The sequence below is a fragment of the Nelumbo nucifera genome, chromosome 1, assembly GCF_055504915.1.
Source record: "Nelumbo nucifera cultivar China Antique chromosome 1, China Antique-T2T, whole genome shotgun sequence".
NCBI classification, from domain to species: domain Eukaryota; kingdom Viridiplantae; phylum Streptophyta; class Magnoliopsida; order Proteales; family Nelumbonaceae; genus Nelumbo; species Nelumbo nucifera.
This window is the reverse complement of record NC_142649.1, coordinates 125,477,974-125,495,290: the sequence shown is the minus strand read 5'-3', so window position 1 is coordinate 125,495,290 and position 17,317 is coordinate 125,477,974. Positions and strand designations below refer to the sequence as shown.

The following is a 17,317-nucleotide window of genomic DNA, read 5'->3' as shown; positions in this document are numbered from 1 at the left end:
GAGGACTGATTTACATCTTGGTATCAGAGCGGGTTTAGTTCCTCTTTCTTCTTTTTCTTCGTTCCTGTACACTCTAAAATCAAGAGAGTGTATGGAGAGATAGGTTCTCTATAGTATAGAGAATCACTTGCCTAGTTGGTAGAAGGGTTTGGAGAGTTTAGTTCTGGCTAGATTTTGCCAAGAAGTGATGCTGTTCTGCTGTTGCCCAAAACCCTAGCCGACTAGAGATTTTCGAGGTTACCAGGAAAGGTGAAGCTTGGGTGTGGCGCTCTGTGCTTGGAAGGTGTCTTGTGACTGCTAAAGGAAGGCGGTTCAGGTTTGGAAGAGTTTGGGCTAGTCTGGTAGGTGTGGCAACATCTTCTCTCTTCCTTTCATCTGCTGGACGGAGCAAAACCCTAGTTTTTCAAGCACCCGAGTTATGGTTTGACTTCAAGTAAGTTTACATAGTCAAAATTTATGTTCTTTGATTTCCGTTTGATTAATGGAGACATACAGAAGTGAGTTCAAGCAGGTGCCGGTTTCTGGACCTACCTCAGTAGATTTCGTTTTAACTGGTGTTACCACAATTAAGCTAGATGGGACGAACTATCTTGTTTGGACACAGTCTATAAAAATCTATGTTTGTAGTAGAGGAAAACTCGGGTATCTTACAGGCAGTAAGGTGAAACCCAAAGAGACAGACCTTGAATTTGAAAAATGGATGCAAGAGAACTATACTGTTATAGGATGGTTAGTCAACTCTATGCAACCCCATATAAGCCAGCACTATCTTTGGATGTCTTCAGCCAAGGAGATATGGGACAGTGTAACTGAGACCTATTCATAGAAACTGAATGTAGCCAGAGCGTATAAACTGAAAAGTGATGTGAAAAATCTGAGATAGGGGGAGAAGAGTGTAGCAATCTACTACTCTATACTAAAATCCCTATGGTAGGAAATTGATGTTATGGAGACAGTGGTATGGGAGAGTAAAAAGGATGTTGAAATGTATAGAAAGCTAGTGGAGAGAAATAGGGTGTTTGAGTTTCTCACTAGACTCAACCCTGAGTTTGATATTATCAGATAGAATATTTTGGCCAGGGATGAGGTTACTCTTTCACAGGCATATGCTATGATAAGTAGTGAGGAGAGTAGGCGGCAGGTTCAGTTGCAGAGTCCACCTACTGAACATTTTGCACATGCGGGAATGAAACCAAAGGGCCCTACTGAGAAAAGAGAGCAGGTGTGTGAATATTGCAAGAAACCATGGCATACAAAGGACACCTGCTGGAAGCTTCATCCTGGACTTCTCCCTGATAGGTTTAAGAACAATAATAACCCTAAGAAGGGTAGTTAGGTGGGAAAACCCAAGACTGCTAATGCTGCTACAGTACCTGAAGGGGGAAGTAAGGAGAGTGAAGAGAAATCAACCATTGAGCAGTTGGCTGCAATGAAGCTGGATTTTGAGAAGTATGGGAGGCTCCTAAATCACCTGGAAGCTACAGTTTCTTCAGCTCACCCTTCCAAGAGTACATCATCTTCATCGGCTTTTGCTCACTCAGGTACTCGTGCTTCTGCAAATCATGCTTCAATTTCATGTAATCATAAAATCCCTTGGATTATCGATTCCGGTGCATCAGACCATATGACTAGTCTATCTAACCTTTTTTGCTCATTTCACCTTCTCTCTGGGAAAGAGAAAATATCCCTTGCCGATGGGTCTCTTGCCCCCATCTCTGGTAAAGGTGATATAAAGACCTCTGACACCTTGTGCTTATCTTCTGTTCTTCATGTCCCTAAGCTTAACACAAACCTCTTATCTGTTAGTAGCTTAACAAAGTCCATGAATTGCAGCATAACCTTCTTTCCCACTCATTGTGTTTTTCAGAACCTGCAGTCTCAGAGGATGATTGGGAGTGGCCATGAGGCAAACGGAATATACTTGCTGGACACACCAGATCAAGCTTTGGGACCACCTCATGGAGTTGCCTTAGAGTTAGTCGTGTCAGAGTCTGTTAACAAAATTTATTATGTCATTTTTGGTTTGGTCACTTGTCTTTTTCTGCTTTGAGTCATCTGTTCCCAGATATGTTTAAAGGAGTGTCTTTATCGAGTCTTCATTGTGAATCATGTGAGCTGGCAAAGCATTGTAGACATTCCTATTCAATTAGCAATAAAAGATCATTTTCTCCTTTCCATATTGTTCACTCTGATGTGTGGGGGCCATATCACATGCCAACCATGGGGGGTTACAGGTACTTTATCCTTTTTATTGGTGATTATTCGCGTTACACTTGGATTTATCTCATGAAATCCAGGGATGAAGTACTAGCTATTGTGAAAAATTTTCATGAACTCATCCTCACCCAGTTTAATACTCGTATCAAAATATTCCGCTCTGACAATGTTAAGGAGTATTTTGAGAGAACCCTCTCCACCTATCTTGAAACTTTTGGGGTTATTCATCAAAGTTCTTGTTCCTACACTCCACAACAAAATGAGGTGGAGGAGAGAAAGAACAGGCATGTGGTTGTTCTTACTGTTGCCTTTCTGATCAACCGTATGCCCTCTCGGGTCCTTGGCTTTAAAACTCCTTTTAGTCTTCTCTTCTCGGATGAGGATCTCTTTTCTCTTCATCTCCGTGTGTTTGGATGTACTTGCTATGTGCATATTCATAGTCACCAAAGGCACAAGTTTGAACCCAAGGCTCATAAGTGTGCTTCTAGGATATGCTTCCACACAGAAGGGTTATTGCTGTTTTGATCCAGCTCGTGGCACCTGCTTTGTATCTCGGGATGTCACCTTTGCCGAGTTGACTCCCTTCTTTAGTATTCCTCTTGAGGGGGAGAAATCTGATGAGCCCTTTGCTATGTCTCCAGCTGTTCCTCTTTCCATCCCTTGTGAGTCCGATCATGGGGTGTCCATGATCAGGGTTTTACTTTCTCTAGCAGCTACTTTTGATTGGCCCCTACACCAATTTGATGTTAAAAATGCCTTCTTGAATGGAGACCTGCATGAAGAGGTCTATATGTCTTTACCTCCAGGAGTGTATGGGAAAGAAATGAAAGGCAAGGTGTGTAAACTACACAAATCTATTTATGGTCTCAAACAATCTCCTCGGGCTTGGTTTGAGAGATTTCGGGTTGCTCTTGTCTCCTTTGGCTACATTCAAACACAATCTAATCATACACTGTTCTTGAAGAGAAATGACTCTCTGGTGACCTTCTTGATTGTTTATGTTGATGACATTGTGGTCACGGGTAATGACATAAAAGAGGCCAGTAAACTAAAAGGATTTCTCAACTCTGAATTTGAAATCAAAGACTTGGGAGATCTTCGGTATTTCTTGGGCATTGAAGTTGCTCGATCTAAGGATGGTATCTTCATATCTCAGCGCAAATATGTCCTTGATCTTCTTGCTGAAACTGTTTAACTTGGAGCTAAACCTATCTCCACTCCCATTGATCCTAATCATAAGCTTTCTGCCACAGATGGTGAACCTTTGTCTGATAAGGGAGTGTTTCAGAGACTGCTTGGGAAGTTATTATACCTTTGCATGACTCGACCAGATATTTCCTATGCAGTAAGTGTTATTAGTCAGTTTATGCATTCTCCTAGAGATACTCATCTAGCTGCTGCAAAAAGGGTTTTGTGCTACTTGAAAGGTACTCCAGGGAAAGGTATTCTATTTGCTAAGCATGGTCACATGAAGCTGGAAGCCTTTACTGATGCAGATTGGGCAGGATGTATTGATAACAAAAGGTCCACCTCTGGTTATTGTGCTTTGGTTGCTGGGAATATTGCGTCTTGGAGGAGTAAGAAAAAATCAGTAGTTGCTAGATCCTCAACTGAAGCATAATATAGGGCAATAGCTCATGGTGTGTCAGAATTACTATGGCTACGATCTCTTCTAGAGGAATTGGGGGTGGACTATGAGAAACCAATGATGCTCTATTGTGACAACCAAGCTGCTATTAACATTGCACATAATCCTGTTCAACATGACAGAACTAAGCACATTGAGGTTGATAGGCATTTCATAAGGGAAAGAGTCTCTTCAAGAGAAATTTGTTTACCATTCATTACATCAGAAGAGCAACTGGCTGGTATCTTGACCAAGGGAGTTCCAAGGGGGAAATTGACACACTATGTAAGCAAGCTGGGCATGATTGACATCTATGTTTAGCTTGAGGGGGAGTGTAAAGAGACTGGGCCGAATGGGCCCTAACAGCCTCTCTTGTAATATCTTTTATTTTATGTTGATGGGCCACACTTAATGGTTCTGTTATTTATTCTTGTTTATTTTTCTTTATGTAACTGCCAAGCTGGCCGCCCACTTAAGAGCATTTTTGTCATCATCAATTTTTAGATCTTAATAAAATAGGGTTAGAGGAGAAAGGAGGGTCATTCGACTCCTTCCTCTCTTACCTCTTCTATTCGCCATCTTCTTCTCCTTTACATTTATTCAGATCTGTTTTGTTCTGCTAATCACTAGGTTTAATCTTGATAATAGAGGACTGATTTACATCTGAAAGGAAGGGGATGGCCCTGTTAGAGGAGAACTTCAGACCTCATTAGTGGAGGTTTTTGGTGAGGGGGATCAGGCTGATGCAAGGGCTGAAAGGAGTGAACAGGTGGAAACATTCAATAAGAGGAGGGAGGAAAAAAAGAAAAAAGAAAAGAAAAAAAGGTCAGAGGTGGAAAGATTAATTTGTGACACAGAAGGGAACTTAGAGTTTAGTGGTAGAGGAGATAGGAGAAAGGGATTGAAGTATGGAGTTGTGGTTTAAGGTTGAGGGTGTTCTATTGGTTTGTGCCTATGCGGATAGTTAGGGGTTGAGGGAAAGGCCTGGCATTGTTATGTTGCAAGAAACAAAGTTGTCAGAGCTGGATAGAAGATGGGTGAGGAGTGTGTGGAGGTCTAGAGGAGTATGATGGATTTTAGCCCCATCGTGGGGAGCCTCAGTGGGGATTGTCACACTTTGGAAAGATGGTGTAGTAGAGGTAGTGGAGGAGTTAATAGGGAGATTCTCAGTTTCCATCAAATTTAAGAATGTAGAGGATGACTTCACTTGGGTGTTAACTAATGTCTACGGTCCCAATAATTATAGAGAAAGGAATGTGTTAGCGTAGGGGTATTTATGTTTTTATACCTTGATTGATGTTGCTGATCTGTAATGTTGTGTTGAAACATGTGCTCTTAACTTAAGTAAGGGCACATAGGTCTTTTCAGTTATGTTTTAATAATAGTATAAATACTTACTGGCCGACTGGGAGAAGTCAAGTTGACTCTTTCAGTTCGAACCAGAAATCTCTCTTCTCTCTTTCTCTCTTTCTCTCTTTCATTATCACTCTTTCTTCTTCTACATAACTGAACTCAGTCAGGCCGAACTCTAAGGCAGACCTGAATTATATCATGGTATTAGAGCTAGGTTAAATCTGCCTAGATTTCTGCTTGCCTAGGGTTCATTCTCTGCACACCCTATCTAGGGTTTTCTTTTTTTTTTTTTCTGTGTTCGATTGGAGATAAGGGAAAGGGCTGAAAAGGAGTGATCGCCCTCTTACCTTGGGGGTCTCTATGCCTCTAGTCAGGTCGTATGTGGTCGGTTGCTGTGATTTCTGAGATCGCCCTCTCCTAGTAGAGGAAGAATAGAGGGCCGAACTGTGTGTGGCTGTTGTGTGTGAAGCGGCTGTTGTGTGTGGACTGCTCTCCTGCTCGCATGGGTGTTACTTCAGCGATAAGGTAAGAGACTTCAGTGCATGATATCTGTTATGGATTAAATAGGTGTGTTTTAGACCATTTGCTAGGGTTTCAGCCAGTAAGTATTAGGGTTTATGCTGGTTTCTTTGTGCATTTTGAAGGAAGAGATTTGATCATATAGTGGTGAGATTTCAGGTAGTTGTAGGAGTAGGGTTTGTGGTGTAAAGAGCACACATTCCAGCAACAATTAGTGCTGCAATCAGTGTGACAGGTGTGACCTAGTGGTGTGGAGTGTGCAGATCTCAGTGATAATAGAAGTCAGCAAGTGTGCAGAATTGGTGATAACATAATGGGAGACAATAATGATTATAAACCTAGTGTGATGGTGCCTACAGACTACCTGAATGTTCAGATGACCTCCATTAAGTTAAATGGAGAGAATTATGTGCCTTGGGCTAAATCCGTTGAAGTCTTTTTGAAGGCAATGAAGAAGGTAAAACACATCAGAGAGGAGAAACCCTCCTCTGACTCTCACGAGTATGAAGACTGGGAGCAAGAGGATGCTCAGATCATCACATGGTTGTGGAACAGTATGGAACCCAGGATTAGTGTGAACTTCATTTTCCTTGATACTGCCAAAGATGTGTGGGACCATGCGAAGAAATTGTATTCGGGGCAGGACAATACAACCAGAGTTTATCAGCTTTATCAAGAGTACTTTAATCTGCAACAGGGCTATCAGAGTCTTGAGGAGTACTATGCCAACGTGAGGAACATACGTAATGAGTTGAATGTCTATCATCCTCTCACTTCTGATGTCAAGATTCAGTAACAACAGAGAGAGCAGCTTGATGTGACTAGATTTTTGGTGGGACTAAAGTCTGAATATGAACCAGTACAGGCTCAGATATTAGGGGGATCAGCTCTTCCGTCCCTAGAAGAGGTATTTGCTCGACTTCGGAGGATTTCTATTGGATCTATTGAGAACTCTAATATCTCAGATAGATCTGCCTTTGCTGCATCGAGAGGCCGTGGTGGTAGAGGTGGAGCTCGAGGAGCTCAGTCTGGCCGTGGTGTTGGTAGTGGTTCTGCATATGGCCGAAGTGGCAATGGTGGGTCTACTTATAATCGTGGTGGTGGTCGTACTGGGAGCAGAGATTCAGGGGGAGCCCGTGGTAGAGGACGTAGCTCAGGCCCGAGGAAGTGCACTCATTGTGGTATGGATGGACATACCATCAATTATTGTTATGATTTACATGGTCCTCCCTCAACCTGGGCCAATCATGCCGCGACCGGTGACTCAAGTTCCAGCTTTAGACAGGAGAATCATTCATCTGACCAGTTGCCTCCTACATCCACAGATGGTCCCATGAAGGAGATGGTGAGTGTTCCCCGTGATGAATATGAGAGGTTTATCCAATCACAGCAGAACACGGCGACTTTTGCTTACTCAGGTATGGCTTGTCTGGCATCTACACCCAATCCCTGGATCATTGACTCTGGAGCCTCCGATCACATGACTGGAACTCCAGGTGTGTTTTTCTCCTTATCTCATTGCTCAACATCACAATCTGTTATCCTTGCTAATGGTTCCACATCCTTAATTTGTGGTGTTGGTAATGTTGACCTAGATCCTGTATCCCTCTCATCAGTTCTGTATGTTCCTAAATTGCCTTTTAACCTTATGTCCGTTAGTAAGCTGACCAAATCACTTAACTGCTCCATTACTTTTTATCCTTTTATGTGTGTCTTTCAGGATCTCAAGACGGGGATGAAGATTGGTGGAGGGCATGAAGCAGGTGGACTGTATTATCTTGACGGTGGTGGTGGTAGAACTTCAATAGCTCTCCAGTCATCTCTTTCTCCTCTCTAGTGGCACTGCCGATTTGGTCATCTGTCGCTCAAAGTCTTGAAGTCCTTAGTTCCATCCTTGAGTCAGCTTTCTGTTTTGGATTGTGAGTCGTGTCAGTTTGGGAAACACCATCGTGTTCCCTTTAGTTCTAGGGTTGATAACCGTGTGTCGAGTCCTTTTTCTTTAGTTCATTCAGATGTTTGGGGTTCTTATAAAGTAATGTCATATAATGGATACAGATATTTTGTCATTTTTGTGGATGATTTTTCAAGGATGACGTGGCTCTATTTAATGAAAGAAAGAAGTGAATTGTTTACCATTTTTCAAAAATTTTATGCTGAAATTCATTACCAATTTGGTACCCACATAAAAGTTTTTCGTTCTGATAATGGCCGCGAATATTTATCCTCATCATTTCAGGAATACCTGGACCAAAACGGCATTATACATCAGACCTCGTGTACTTACACCCCACAACAAAACGGGGTGGCTGAGAGAAAGAATCGCCATCTCCTTGAAACAGCAAGATCCCTAATGCATCACATGCATGTTCCCAAACTTTTTGGAGTGATGCAGTGCTTACCTCTTGTTTTCTGATTAATCAGATGCCCACGTTCATCCTTGATGGTCAGTCTCCGTTTCAGGTCTTGTTTCCCACTTTGTCTCCGTTTCCTCTTACGCCGAGAGTTTTTGGGTGTGTCTGTTTTGTTCATAATTTAGGTCCCGGGAACGACAAGTTTGATGCCCGTTCTCTCAAGTGCATCTTCCTTGGCTATTCTCGGACCCAGAAAGGGTATAGGTGTTACCATCCTGGTTCTCGACGGCCATTTGTTTGTGCTGATGTCAGTTTCTTTGAGTCTACTCCGTTCTCGACGGCCATTTGTTTGTGCTTCATCCTCTTCATCACCTCCTCTTCCACTTCCCGTTGTCGATCCTCCCTTTGTTCCAGTCGTGACCAAATCCTTGCCTCCAGTGCCACCACCTGTTGAACGCCCACCTATCCGTCATGTGTATACACATCGCCCATGTGCACCAGCTACTACTCCTCCGGCTACATCTCCGTCGACGGATCCGGCACCAGATCCCCACTTAGCATCTGAGATTGATCTACCCATTGCTTTACGGAAAGGTAAACGTACTTGCACCCTTCATCCCATTTCTAATTATGTTTCTCTTACTCACCTTTCCGCTTCCCATCGCCAGTTTGTTACCTTGTTATCATCAGTTATTGTTCCTAAAGATGTCCAGGAAGCCCTTGCCTCTCCAGGGTGGTGCCGTGCCATGGAAGAAGAACTCTCAACCCTTCATCATAATCATACTTGGGACCTCACTGCTCTTCCTCCTGGGAAGCAAGTTGTTGGTTGTAAGTGGGTTTATACGGTTAAGTGTCTGCCTGATGGTAGTGTTGAGCGCCTGAAAGCGCGATTAGTTGCAAAAGGGTACTCCCAAACATATGTCATTGACTACACAGAGACCTTCTCACCGGTTGCTAAGATAGGGTCAGTTCGTGTTGTGATCTCTCTTGCAGCCATGTATGAGTGGCCACTATATCAGCTTGATATCAAGAATGCCTTTTTGCATGGTGACTTACTCGAGGAGGTCTACATGGAGCAACCTCCAGGGTTTGTTGCTCAGGGGGAGGATGGTAAGGTGTGCAGACTAAGGAAGGCTATATATGGGCTTAAACAGTCTCCTCGAGCATGGTTTGGTAGGTTCAGTGAGGTGGTAAAGAAGTTTGGCATGAAACAGTGCAAAGTTGACCATTCTGTATTTAGTCATAACTCTCCGGGAGGAAAAATACTGTTGGTGGTGTATGTAGATGATATTGTTATTACTGGGAATGATAGCATTGGTATTGATAGGCTGAAGACTTATCTACAGGATCACTTTCAGACAAAGGATTTGGGTAAACTGAAATACTTCTTGGGGATAGAGGTAGCGAGATCCAAGTATGGGATTAACCTGTGCCAGAGGAAGTATGTGCTTGATTTGCTGGAAGAAACAGGCTTGTTGGGTGCCAAACCAGCTGAAACACCCATGGACACAAATACCAAGCTAAGCAGTGATATGGGTGAAGTGTTTGAAGACCCTGGCAGATACCGACGACTTGTGGGCAAACTGAACTACCTAACCATTACCAGACCAGACATCTCATTTGCAGTTAGTGTGGTAAGCCAGTTCATGCAAAAACCTCTGATTCCTCATTGGAATGCGGTTCTGAGAATTGTGAAGTATCTAAAAGGGGCCCCGGGTCGCGGTCTGATATACAAGAGTGGGGGAAAACTTGAAATAGAAGGGTATTCTGATGCTGATTGGGCCAGCTCTATGTCTGATAGGCGGTCTACTACAGGCTATTGCACGTTTCTGGGAGGTAACCTGGTGACATGGAAAAGTAAGAAGCAGACGGTTGTGGCAAGATGCAGTGCAGAAGCAGAATATAGGGCTATGGCACATACCACTTGTGAATTAGTGTGGCTAAGGAACTTTCTACAGGAAGTAGGGTACAACATTAACATTCCAATGAAGTTCTATTGTGATAATCAGGCTGCAGTTCATATCTCCTCTAATCCAGTGTTTCATGAAAGAACTAAGCACATTGAGGTTGACTGTCACTTTGTGAGGGAGAAGGTGCTGAATGGAGAGCTAGACACTACACATGTTAATACAGGAAATTAGTGGGCTGAGTTATTTACAAAAGGCTTGAGTCGGGGAAGAGTGGACTACATATGTAACAAGCTGGGAGTATATGATATATACTCCCAACTTGAGGGGGAGTGTTAGCGTAGGGGTATTTCTGTCTTTATACCTTGATTGATGTTGCTGATCTGTAATGTTGTGTTGAAACATGTGCTCTTAACTTAAGTAAGGGCACATGGGTCTTTTCAGTTATGTTTTAATAATAGTATAAATACTTACTGGCCGACTGGGAGAAGTCAAGTTGACTCTTTCAGTTCGAATCAGAATTCTCTCTTCTCTCTTTCTCTCTTTCTCTCTTTCTTTATCACTCTTTCTTCTTCTACATAACTGAACTTAGTCAGGCCGAACTCTAAGGCAGACCTGAATTATATCAGAATGACATGTGGGAGGAACTGTATGCAATTCAAGGTTTATGGGAAGGTCCATGGTGTTTGGGAGGGGATTTTAATGTGATAAGATTTTCTGAAGAAACTATTAACTCCCAACAAACCATCACAACTAGCATGAGAAAGTTTAATAGCTTTATTGCTGATTGTGAGTTAAAGGAGATCGCACTAGTGCAAGCTCGATTTACTTGGTCTAACTTACAGGAAGTGCCCTTTTGGTCGAAGTTGGATAGATTTATCTTTAATGTTGACTGGGAGAACTATTGGGGAAACTTGGTGTCTAGAGCTTTGCTTAGGGTGACCTCGGATCATTGTCCTATAAGAATAGGTGTGGAAGATTTTATCAGTGGACCTAGACCATTTAGGTTTGAAAACATGTGGCTAACCCACCCGGATTTTGTGAATAAAGTAAAATTTTGGTGGAATGAGGAATTGAGGGGGACAAAATGGAAAGGGGTAAGATTTCACAAGAAACTACCGAGGATAAGAGCCAAAATAAAAGTTTGGAATAAGGAACATTTTGGAAGACTTGAGGAGCAAAATGTGAATCTAATCTCTAGGATAGAAGAGTTGGATGAAAGACAGGCTCAATCTAGAATGGAGGAGGGGGAAAGAGTTCTGAGGGGATAGTTGAAGGACCTAGAAGAGGTCCTACTGAGGGAAGAAATAAGCTGGAGGTAGAAATCGAGGCATAGATGGATTAAGGAAGGTGATGGGAATACCAAGTTTTTTCATGATGTAGCAAATGGGAGGAGAAAAAATTTTGTGTCTAAGTTAGAGGTAGGGGGGAGGAATTCACTAACCTGGATGATATTGCTAGGAAGTTTGTGGAACATTTCAAATCGATTTACAGAAGACCCTTGGAAGAGAGGAGGGAAATCGAAGGGATTGATTGGTCAAGGTTGGAGGAAGGTTAGGTTAGGTGGTTGGAAAGAAACTTTGAGGAAGATGAGATTAGGAAGGCGATGTTTTTGGTGGACAGGTCCAAAGCTCCAGGACCAGATGGTTTTACAATGGCTTTTTACCAGGATTGTTGGGAGGTGATAAAAGATGATCTTTGTGAGGTTTTTAATGAGTTCGCAGAGAAGCATATAGTCAGTCGAGGCATTAATTCCACATTCTTGGCCCTAGTTCCAAAGAAAGCTAATGCTCTCCATCCTAAAGATTTTAGGCCAATTAGTTTGGTGACTAGTATTTATAAAATCCTGGCCAAGGTCTTGTCTTTAAGGATTAAAGAAATCCTCCCCTCCATTATTAGTCAGGCTCAAGGGGCTTTCATCCAAGGGCGTCAGATAATTGATCAGATTTTGATTGCCAATTAATGTGTGGAAGAGATGAAGAGGTCCAAACAGAGAGGCTTTGTTTCTAAGCTTGATGTGGAGAAAGCTTATGATTTGGTGGACTGGCAGTTCCTACTAGAGGTTTTGAGGAAGTGTGGGTTTGGGGAAAGATGGTGTAGTTGGATGACTGGTTGTGTTAGCTCTTGTCACTATTCCATCCTAGTAAACGGGGTGGTGAGGGATTTTTTTCCAGCTAGTAGGGGAATCAGACAAGGGGACCCACTTTCACCCTTCCTCTTTACCTTGGTAGCTGATGTGTTTAGTCAAAGTATCACTAGGGCTGATAGGGAAAATGTGATAAGGGGTTGGACAGTAGGCACAAACCGAATTCCAGTCACTCACCTTCAATTTGCAGATGACTTGATGATCTTCTGTGAGGGAGGTTTCGGTGAGGTGGAAAATTTGAAAGAATTGATTACAGTTTTTGAAGGAGTCTCTAATTTGAAGGCTTTCTTGAGTGCTCTATTTCCTCCTGGCCTTTGTCTTACTTTGGGCTTCCGTTGGGAGCAAACCCTAAGGAGAGTAGGTTCTGGACCCTAGTCTTGGAGAAGTTAGAAAAGAGACTAGCTGTTTAGAAGAAAAATTATCTCTCTTTGGGTGGGAGGATCACTTTGATAAAAGCTACCCTCATGAATCTACCTACCTATTATCTCTCTGTCTTTAGGATATTGTCTAGGGAAGCAAAGAAGTTGGAAAAATTGATGAGAGATTTTTTGTGGGAACCAGGAGAAGGTAAAAAAGACCATTTAATTAAGTGGGGGGTTGTGGGTAGAAGCAAAGAGGAGGGAGGATTAGGGCTCGGGAATGTGCTTAAAAAGAACTCAACTCTGTTAGGGAAGTGGTTGTGGAGATGGCCTTTGGAGCGGGATAGACTTTGACACAAAGTAGTGAAGAGTATTCATGGATGTTCAGGGAGTGGTTGGGATGCTGGTGCATCAAGGAGGACTAACCTAGCCACACCTTGGAAAGCAATTCACAAAGTTCTTCCTTCATTGTACTCTGTTTCCTTGTATAAAAATGAGGTGATCTCAAAATTCCTTCCGTCGAATTTATCCTTACCAACTTTGTCTTGGGATTTTGGTTTCCGTAGAGGATTAAGGGATGAGGAAATTGAGTGTTTGTCTACTCTTCTATGTCTCCTTGATAAGGTTTGGTTGGATCCCTCGAAACCTGATAAAAGGATTTGGGCCATTCACCCCAAAGGGTCTTTTTCTTGTGGTTCCTTTTTCAAGTTCCTCTGCCAATCTCCCTCTCATCAGAGTTTCCCTTTCAAAGAAGTTTGGTGTAGGCCGGTCCCCCCCAAGGTTATGGCTTTGTGTTGGGAAGTGTGGAATGGTAAAGTAAACACGATGGACAACCTACAAAAGAGAAGACCCGTCCTTTGTATTTCACCAAACTGGTGCATTCTTTGCAGATCTCCTGGTGAGGATTGTAATCATCTATTTTTATCTTGTAGTGTCACTGCAGAGCTTTGGGCTTGGCTTCTATCTTTGTTTGGGTCTAGCTGGGATATGCCAACAGAAGTAAGCACAATCTTTAACTCTTCTTTCTTCTCTTGGCCCCATAAAAGAGGAAGGAAAATGTGGAGATGCTTACGAGCAGCATTGTTATGGACAGTATGGGAAGAAAGGAATGCCAGAATCTTCCAAGAAAAAGGAAGAAGCAGTCAAAACTTAAAGGACTGCATTTTGTCCAGGTCTTTACATTGGTTAAAGACTCTAGAATTATTTAACCATTTTACTTTTACTGATTGTTGGAAGGATTGGAAGTTGGTAGCAAGCTGTTCCTCCTACAGGGGAAGGGCAGTGACTAGCTGGGTCCCCCCTCCTCTTGGTTCTTTGAAGCTGAATTTTGATGGGAGTAGCCAGGGTAACCCGGGTCCCTCTGGGATGGGAGGTGTACTGAGGAATGAGGCTGGAGAGGTTGTCTTAATCTACTCTGGCCCTTTAGGAGTTGGGAACTCTATCCGGGCAGAACTGCTAGCTGCAATACAAGGAATACTTCTTGCAAAAGAAGTGGGCATGGAGCAGCTTCTGATTGAAGTAGACTCTAAGACAGTGGTGGACTGGTTAAATAATCCGGAGGATGTCACTTGGGGCTACAAAAATGAGTTAAAGAAATTCAAATGGCTGACAAGAAATATGTCTATAACAGTACAATGGGTTGGGAGATCAGCTAATGCTTTTGCTGATGTCTTGGAAAAACAAGGGATAAATAGGGAAACATTGTTCTGGGCACAATTGTAACTATTGTTTTAATTTCAACATTCATGTTTTCTCTGTTGTAGTTTGTGTGTTTTCTGTTTGGAGAGGCTGCTCCTCACGCCTCTAAGGGGATCTTCTTGTATCTATTCATTATTTTAATGGAATTGATGTTATTTATCAAAAATAAAATAAAATCATGGTCCCCTCCAGATGCTCGGTGGAAGAAACTAAATTTCGATGGCAGCTGTTTGGGAAATCTGGGGCCAACAGGCATTGGTGGCCTGATTAGGGATGAGAATGAAAATTTGGTAGCCATGTTCTCAGGTCCTATTCAGCATGGTGATGTGGTGACTTCTGAAATGAAGGTTGTAGTGTTTGGAGTTGAGAAAGCTAAAGAAATGGGGATTGAAAGGCTGATTGTTGAAGGGGACTCAAAAACTGTGGTGAACTGGTTGAAGACAAGGGAAGGAATAAGTTGGCAACTAAGGAATGAGCTCAGGCGCTTCAAACAGGCTTCTAAAGACGTGGTGATTCAAATAAGATGGATTAGAAGATCAGCTAATAGTATGGCTGATGGACTAGATAAACAAGGAGTTCAAAGACAATCTATGTTTTGGGCTATGCTTTAATTAGCGGAGGTTTCTGTTGGGTTACCCTTTGGGATGTGTTGTAATTAAAGGGATTGCCACTAGGGTTTGTTTGTGGCAAGATGTACTTAGTGGGACACTGTGGACTGCTTGTCTTCCCACAACTTCTTCTTGTACATGACTTTTTAAATTAATGAATCTTTTCTCCGTTGCTGATCAAAAGAAATTATTTAAATTGTTTGACGAAGTTGTGAATGGAATATGTCTAGTTATTCAAATGGTAACAAAAAATGCAGTTCGTTATGTGGTTGCAGGAAGAATGTTGATACCTAAGTTTGCTTTGATATGTGGATCACCTTATGCAGCTTACTTTTTAAACTTGACTTTGACATGAATGAAAGAATTGGACTTTGTCTACAACCACACCATTATCGAGGAAGAGATCTAAATGGAGGTCGTTTGGTTCATGGGAATAGATGTCTGGAATCAGAAGCAGAATGGACCATTCAGATTCCAACCGTTTGGTTGGGCGGAATCGGAATCCCATTCCCCTTTCTGGTGGAATGGCATTCCCCCATTTGAGGGAATGACCACTCCCTCCCCCTCCCTTGGGAATGTGAATCCATTCCAGCTGATTTCGATCCCCATATGAACCGAACAGGTGGGGGGAATGGACTATTCCGATTCCGATTATTTGGCCTGGGCCCACTTGTTCCACAACTAATTTTGTTGCTTTGCAAAGCATTCTTTTGCGCCATGGTGATTTGGTAACAGTTTTAATTCAAATGAACTTAAGGAATCATGATGATGGTTCTTAATTCTTTGAATGATTCTAAGAAGATTGTTAAAATCACAGGGCTACTTGTTTGAGTGTTAAGTATTGCTAATTCTGATAGTAAGCCAGCAATGTTTTGACTGTATCATGCAATGCAGAAGGCAATGGAAGAACTAAAGAACTTTTGGAAGGATGCATAGTTTTATGTTCCATATGTTAAACATCGTTGATCAAAGATGGGACAAAGTAGAAAACAAATTGGCCAGGAACTTCTTGCAGCCAGTCAAAACTAATGGTGTGGATATCATGTTGGATCTTAGTAATATGGATCTCAAATCTAAACCTCTTGAAGGGTGCAAGGATGGCGATATGGGATTGTTAACAATGAGGGTTAAATTGTAACTTTTGGATCTTGGTAGGGCGATAGTCTTATGTATATATATGATATTAGGCCCCGAGTTGGCACCGACATGAACAAGAAAGTTCTCAAACCTGACCAAACCTTACCCTAGTTGTGCTAGTGCTTACCTCAGGTAGGGCCTGGATGTGGGACATTTCCACGTTGCAAAGGTAGTAAAGGGGCTCTCTCTCCCTGCCAATCTTGGTTTGTTCATCTTGTTGCTTCGTTTTGGAGATGATTATAAGATTTAGGACTTTGAATTTTTTCCTTTTGCCTTTATGTTTGAGTTTCATGAGCTTTTAATCTGTTTGAGTTAAAGTAGATGATTTCTAGTTTTGTAGTTTCTGTCTTGTTCTAATTTTTCTTTATGTAACTTGGCAAAAACATGTTTTCCAATAGATGGCTTTCAGGCGAAGCATCTCCTTCAGAGTGACTCTTCTCAGACAACGGTTTCACCCATCATTTAGTTATATTCTTCATGATGATGATCGTAAATGCCAACCTCCTGCTGCAGATCCACTTACTCGACCTGCAGCTAGTTACTTCCTGGAAGAGGGAACCTATAATAGCAACATTAACTTGAAGTTTCAAGACAAAAGATTTTCATCACTCTATCTCCTTCCTGGGATTGGACCCTCTTTGTGTAGGCATATGTCGAGCACTGTTGGAGGAGGGTCAGATAAATTTGAGTACATAAATGATGTTGCAGATGTTCTTACGGAGAAGGGTGTGGAAGTGGCTCAGGTTCCTTCTGTGAGTGAAGTGGCTATTGCAGCTGCTGATTCTTTCTATCCAGTTGCTGCCTTGCAATACTTAATTGACGGGGTTCATTCTTTTACCGGTTTACACTGGTGAGAACTTGATTCTGTTTGTTTCTTTTTTTATGTTCGCATTATTTTACCTTATTTATATATGTGCCATTAAGCTCTATTTTTCCGTGTAAGTAAATCTTGTTTAACTCTTTAGTCTTAATATTGATGTTGTTGCTGGTTACCCACTGTATATCCTTGGTGTTCTCTCGTTGGATTTACTAGTTGTGCACTTGTGCTTCCTGGTGTTAAAGTCTACTTATTATTGCACATTTCCTGCTTATAGATCTCTGCATCTTCTTTAAGGTCTTTGTGGAATACTGGAAGTTGTTTTGCAGCAATAGCAGTAAATAGGAAATTTTTAATCATTAGTCCTAATGTGCATGCAATTTAGATTCCTAAGTTCGAGAGGCTCTTCATGAGTTTTTAACAAAAAAAAAATAGTTGTGTTCTTCCTGGATTGGTAAGAATATCTCTAGTTGAATATATTGGCAAGAGGATGCTGAGAAAAGAAGCTACAGAAGGAAAGGAAAATCAAAGATAAGTAGTATCATTCTCAAGGCTGGAACATGCATCTTAACTCAATT

The 17,317-nt window shown here is 42.0% G+C and overlaps 1 protein-coding gene across 4 annotated transcripts in view; it reads left to right on the top strand.

Moving 5' to 3' along the window:
* The window catches only part of LOC104609762 (mitochondrial inner membrane protein OXA1-like), a 63,578-nt gene that overhangs the window by 11,987 nt on the left and 34,274 nt on the right, over positions 1-17,317 (top strand). For all 4 annotated transcript variants that reach the window (XM_010276142.2, XM_010276144.3, XM_010276143.2 and 1 more), the window contains one exon: positions 16,321-16,772. In XM_010276142.2, the coding sequence (XP_010274444.1) occupies positions 16,321-16,772 (452 nt within the window). The remainder of the gene's footprint in view (positions 1-16,320; positions 16,773-17,317) is intronic.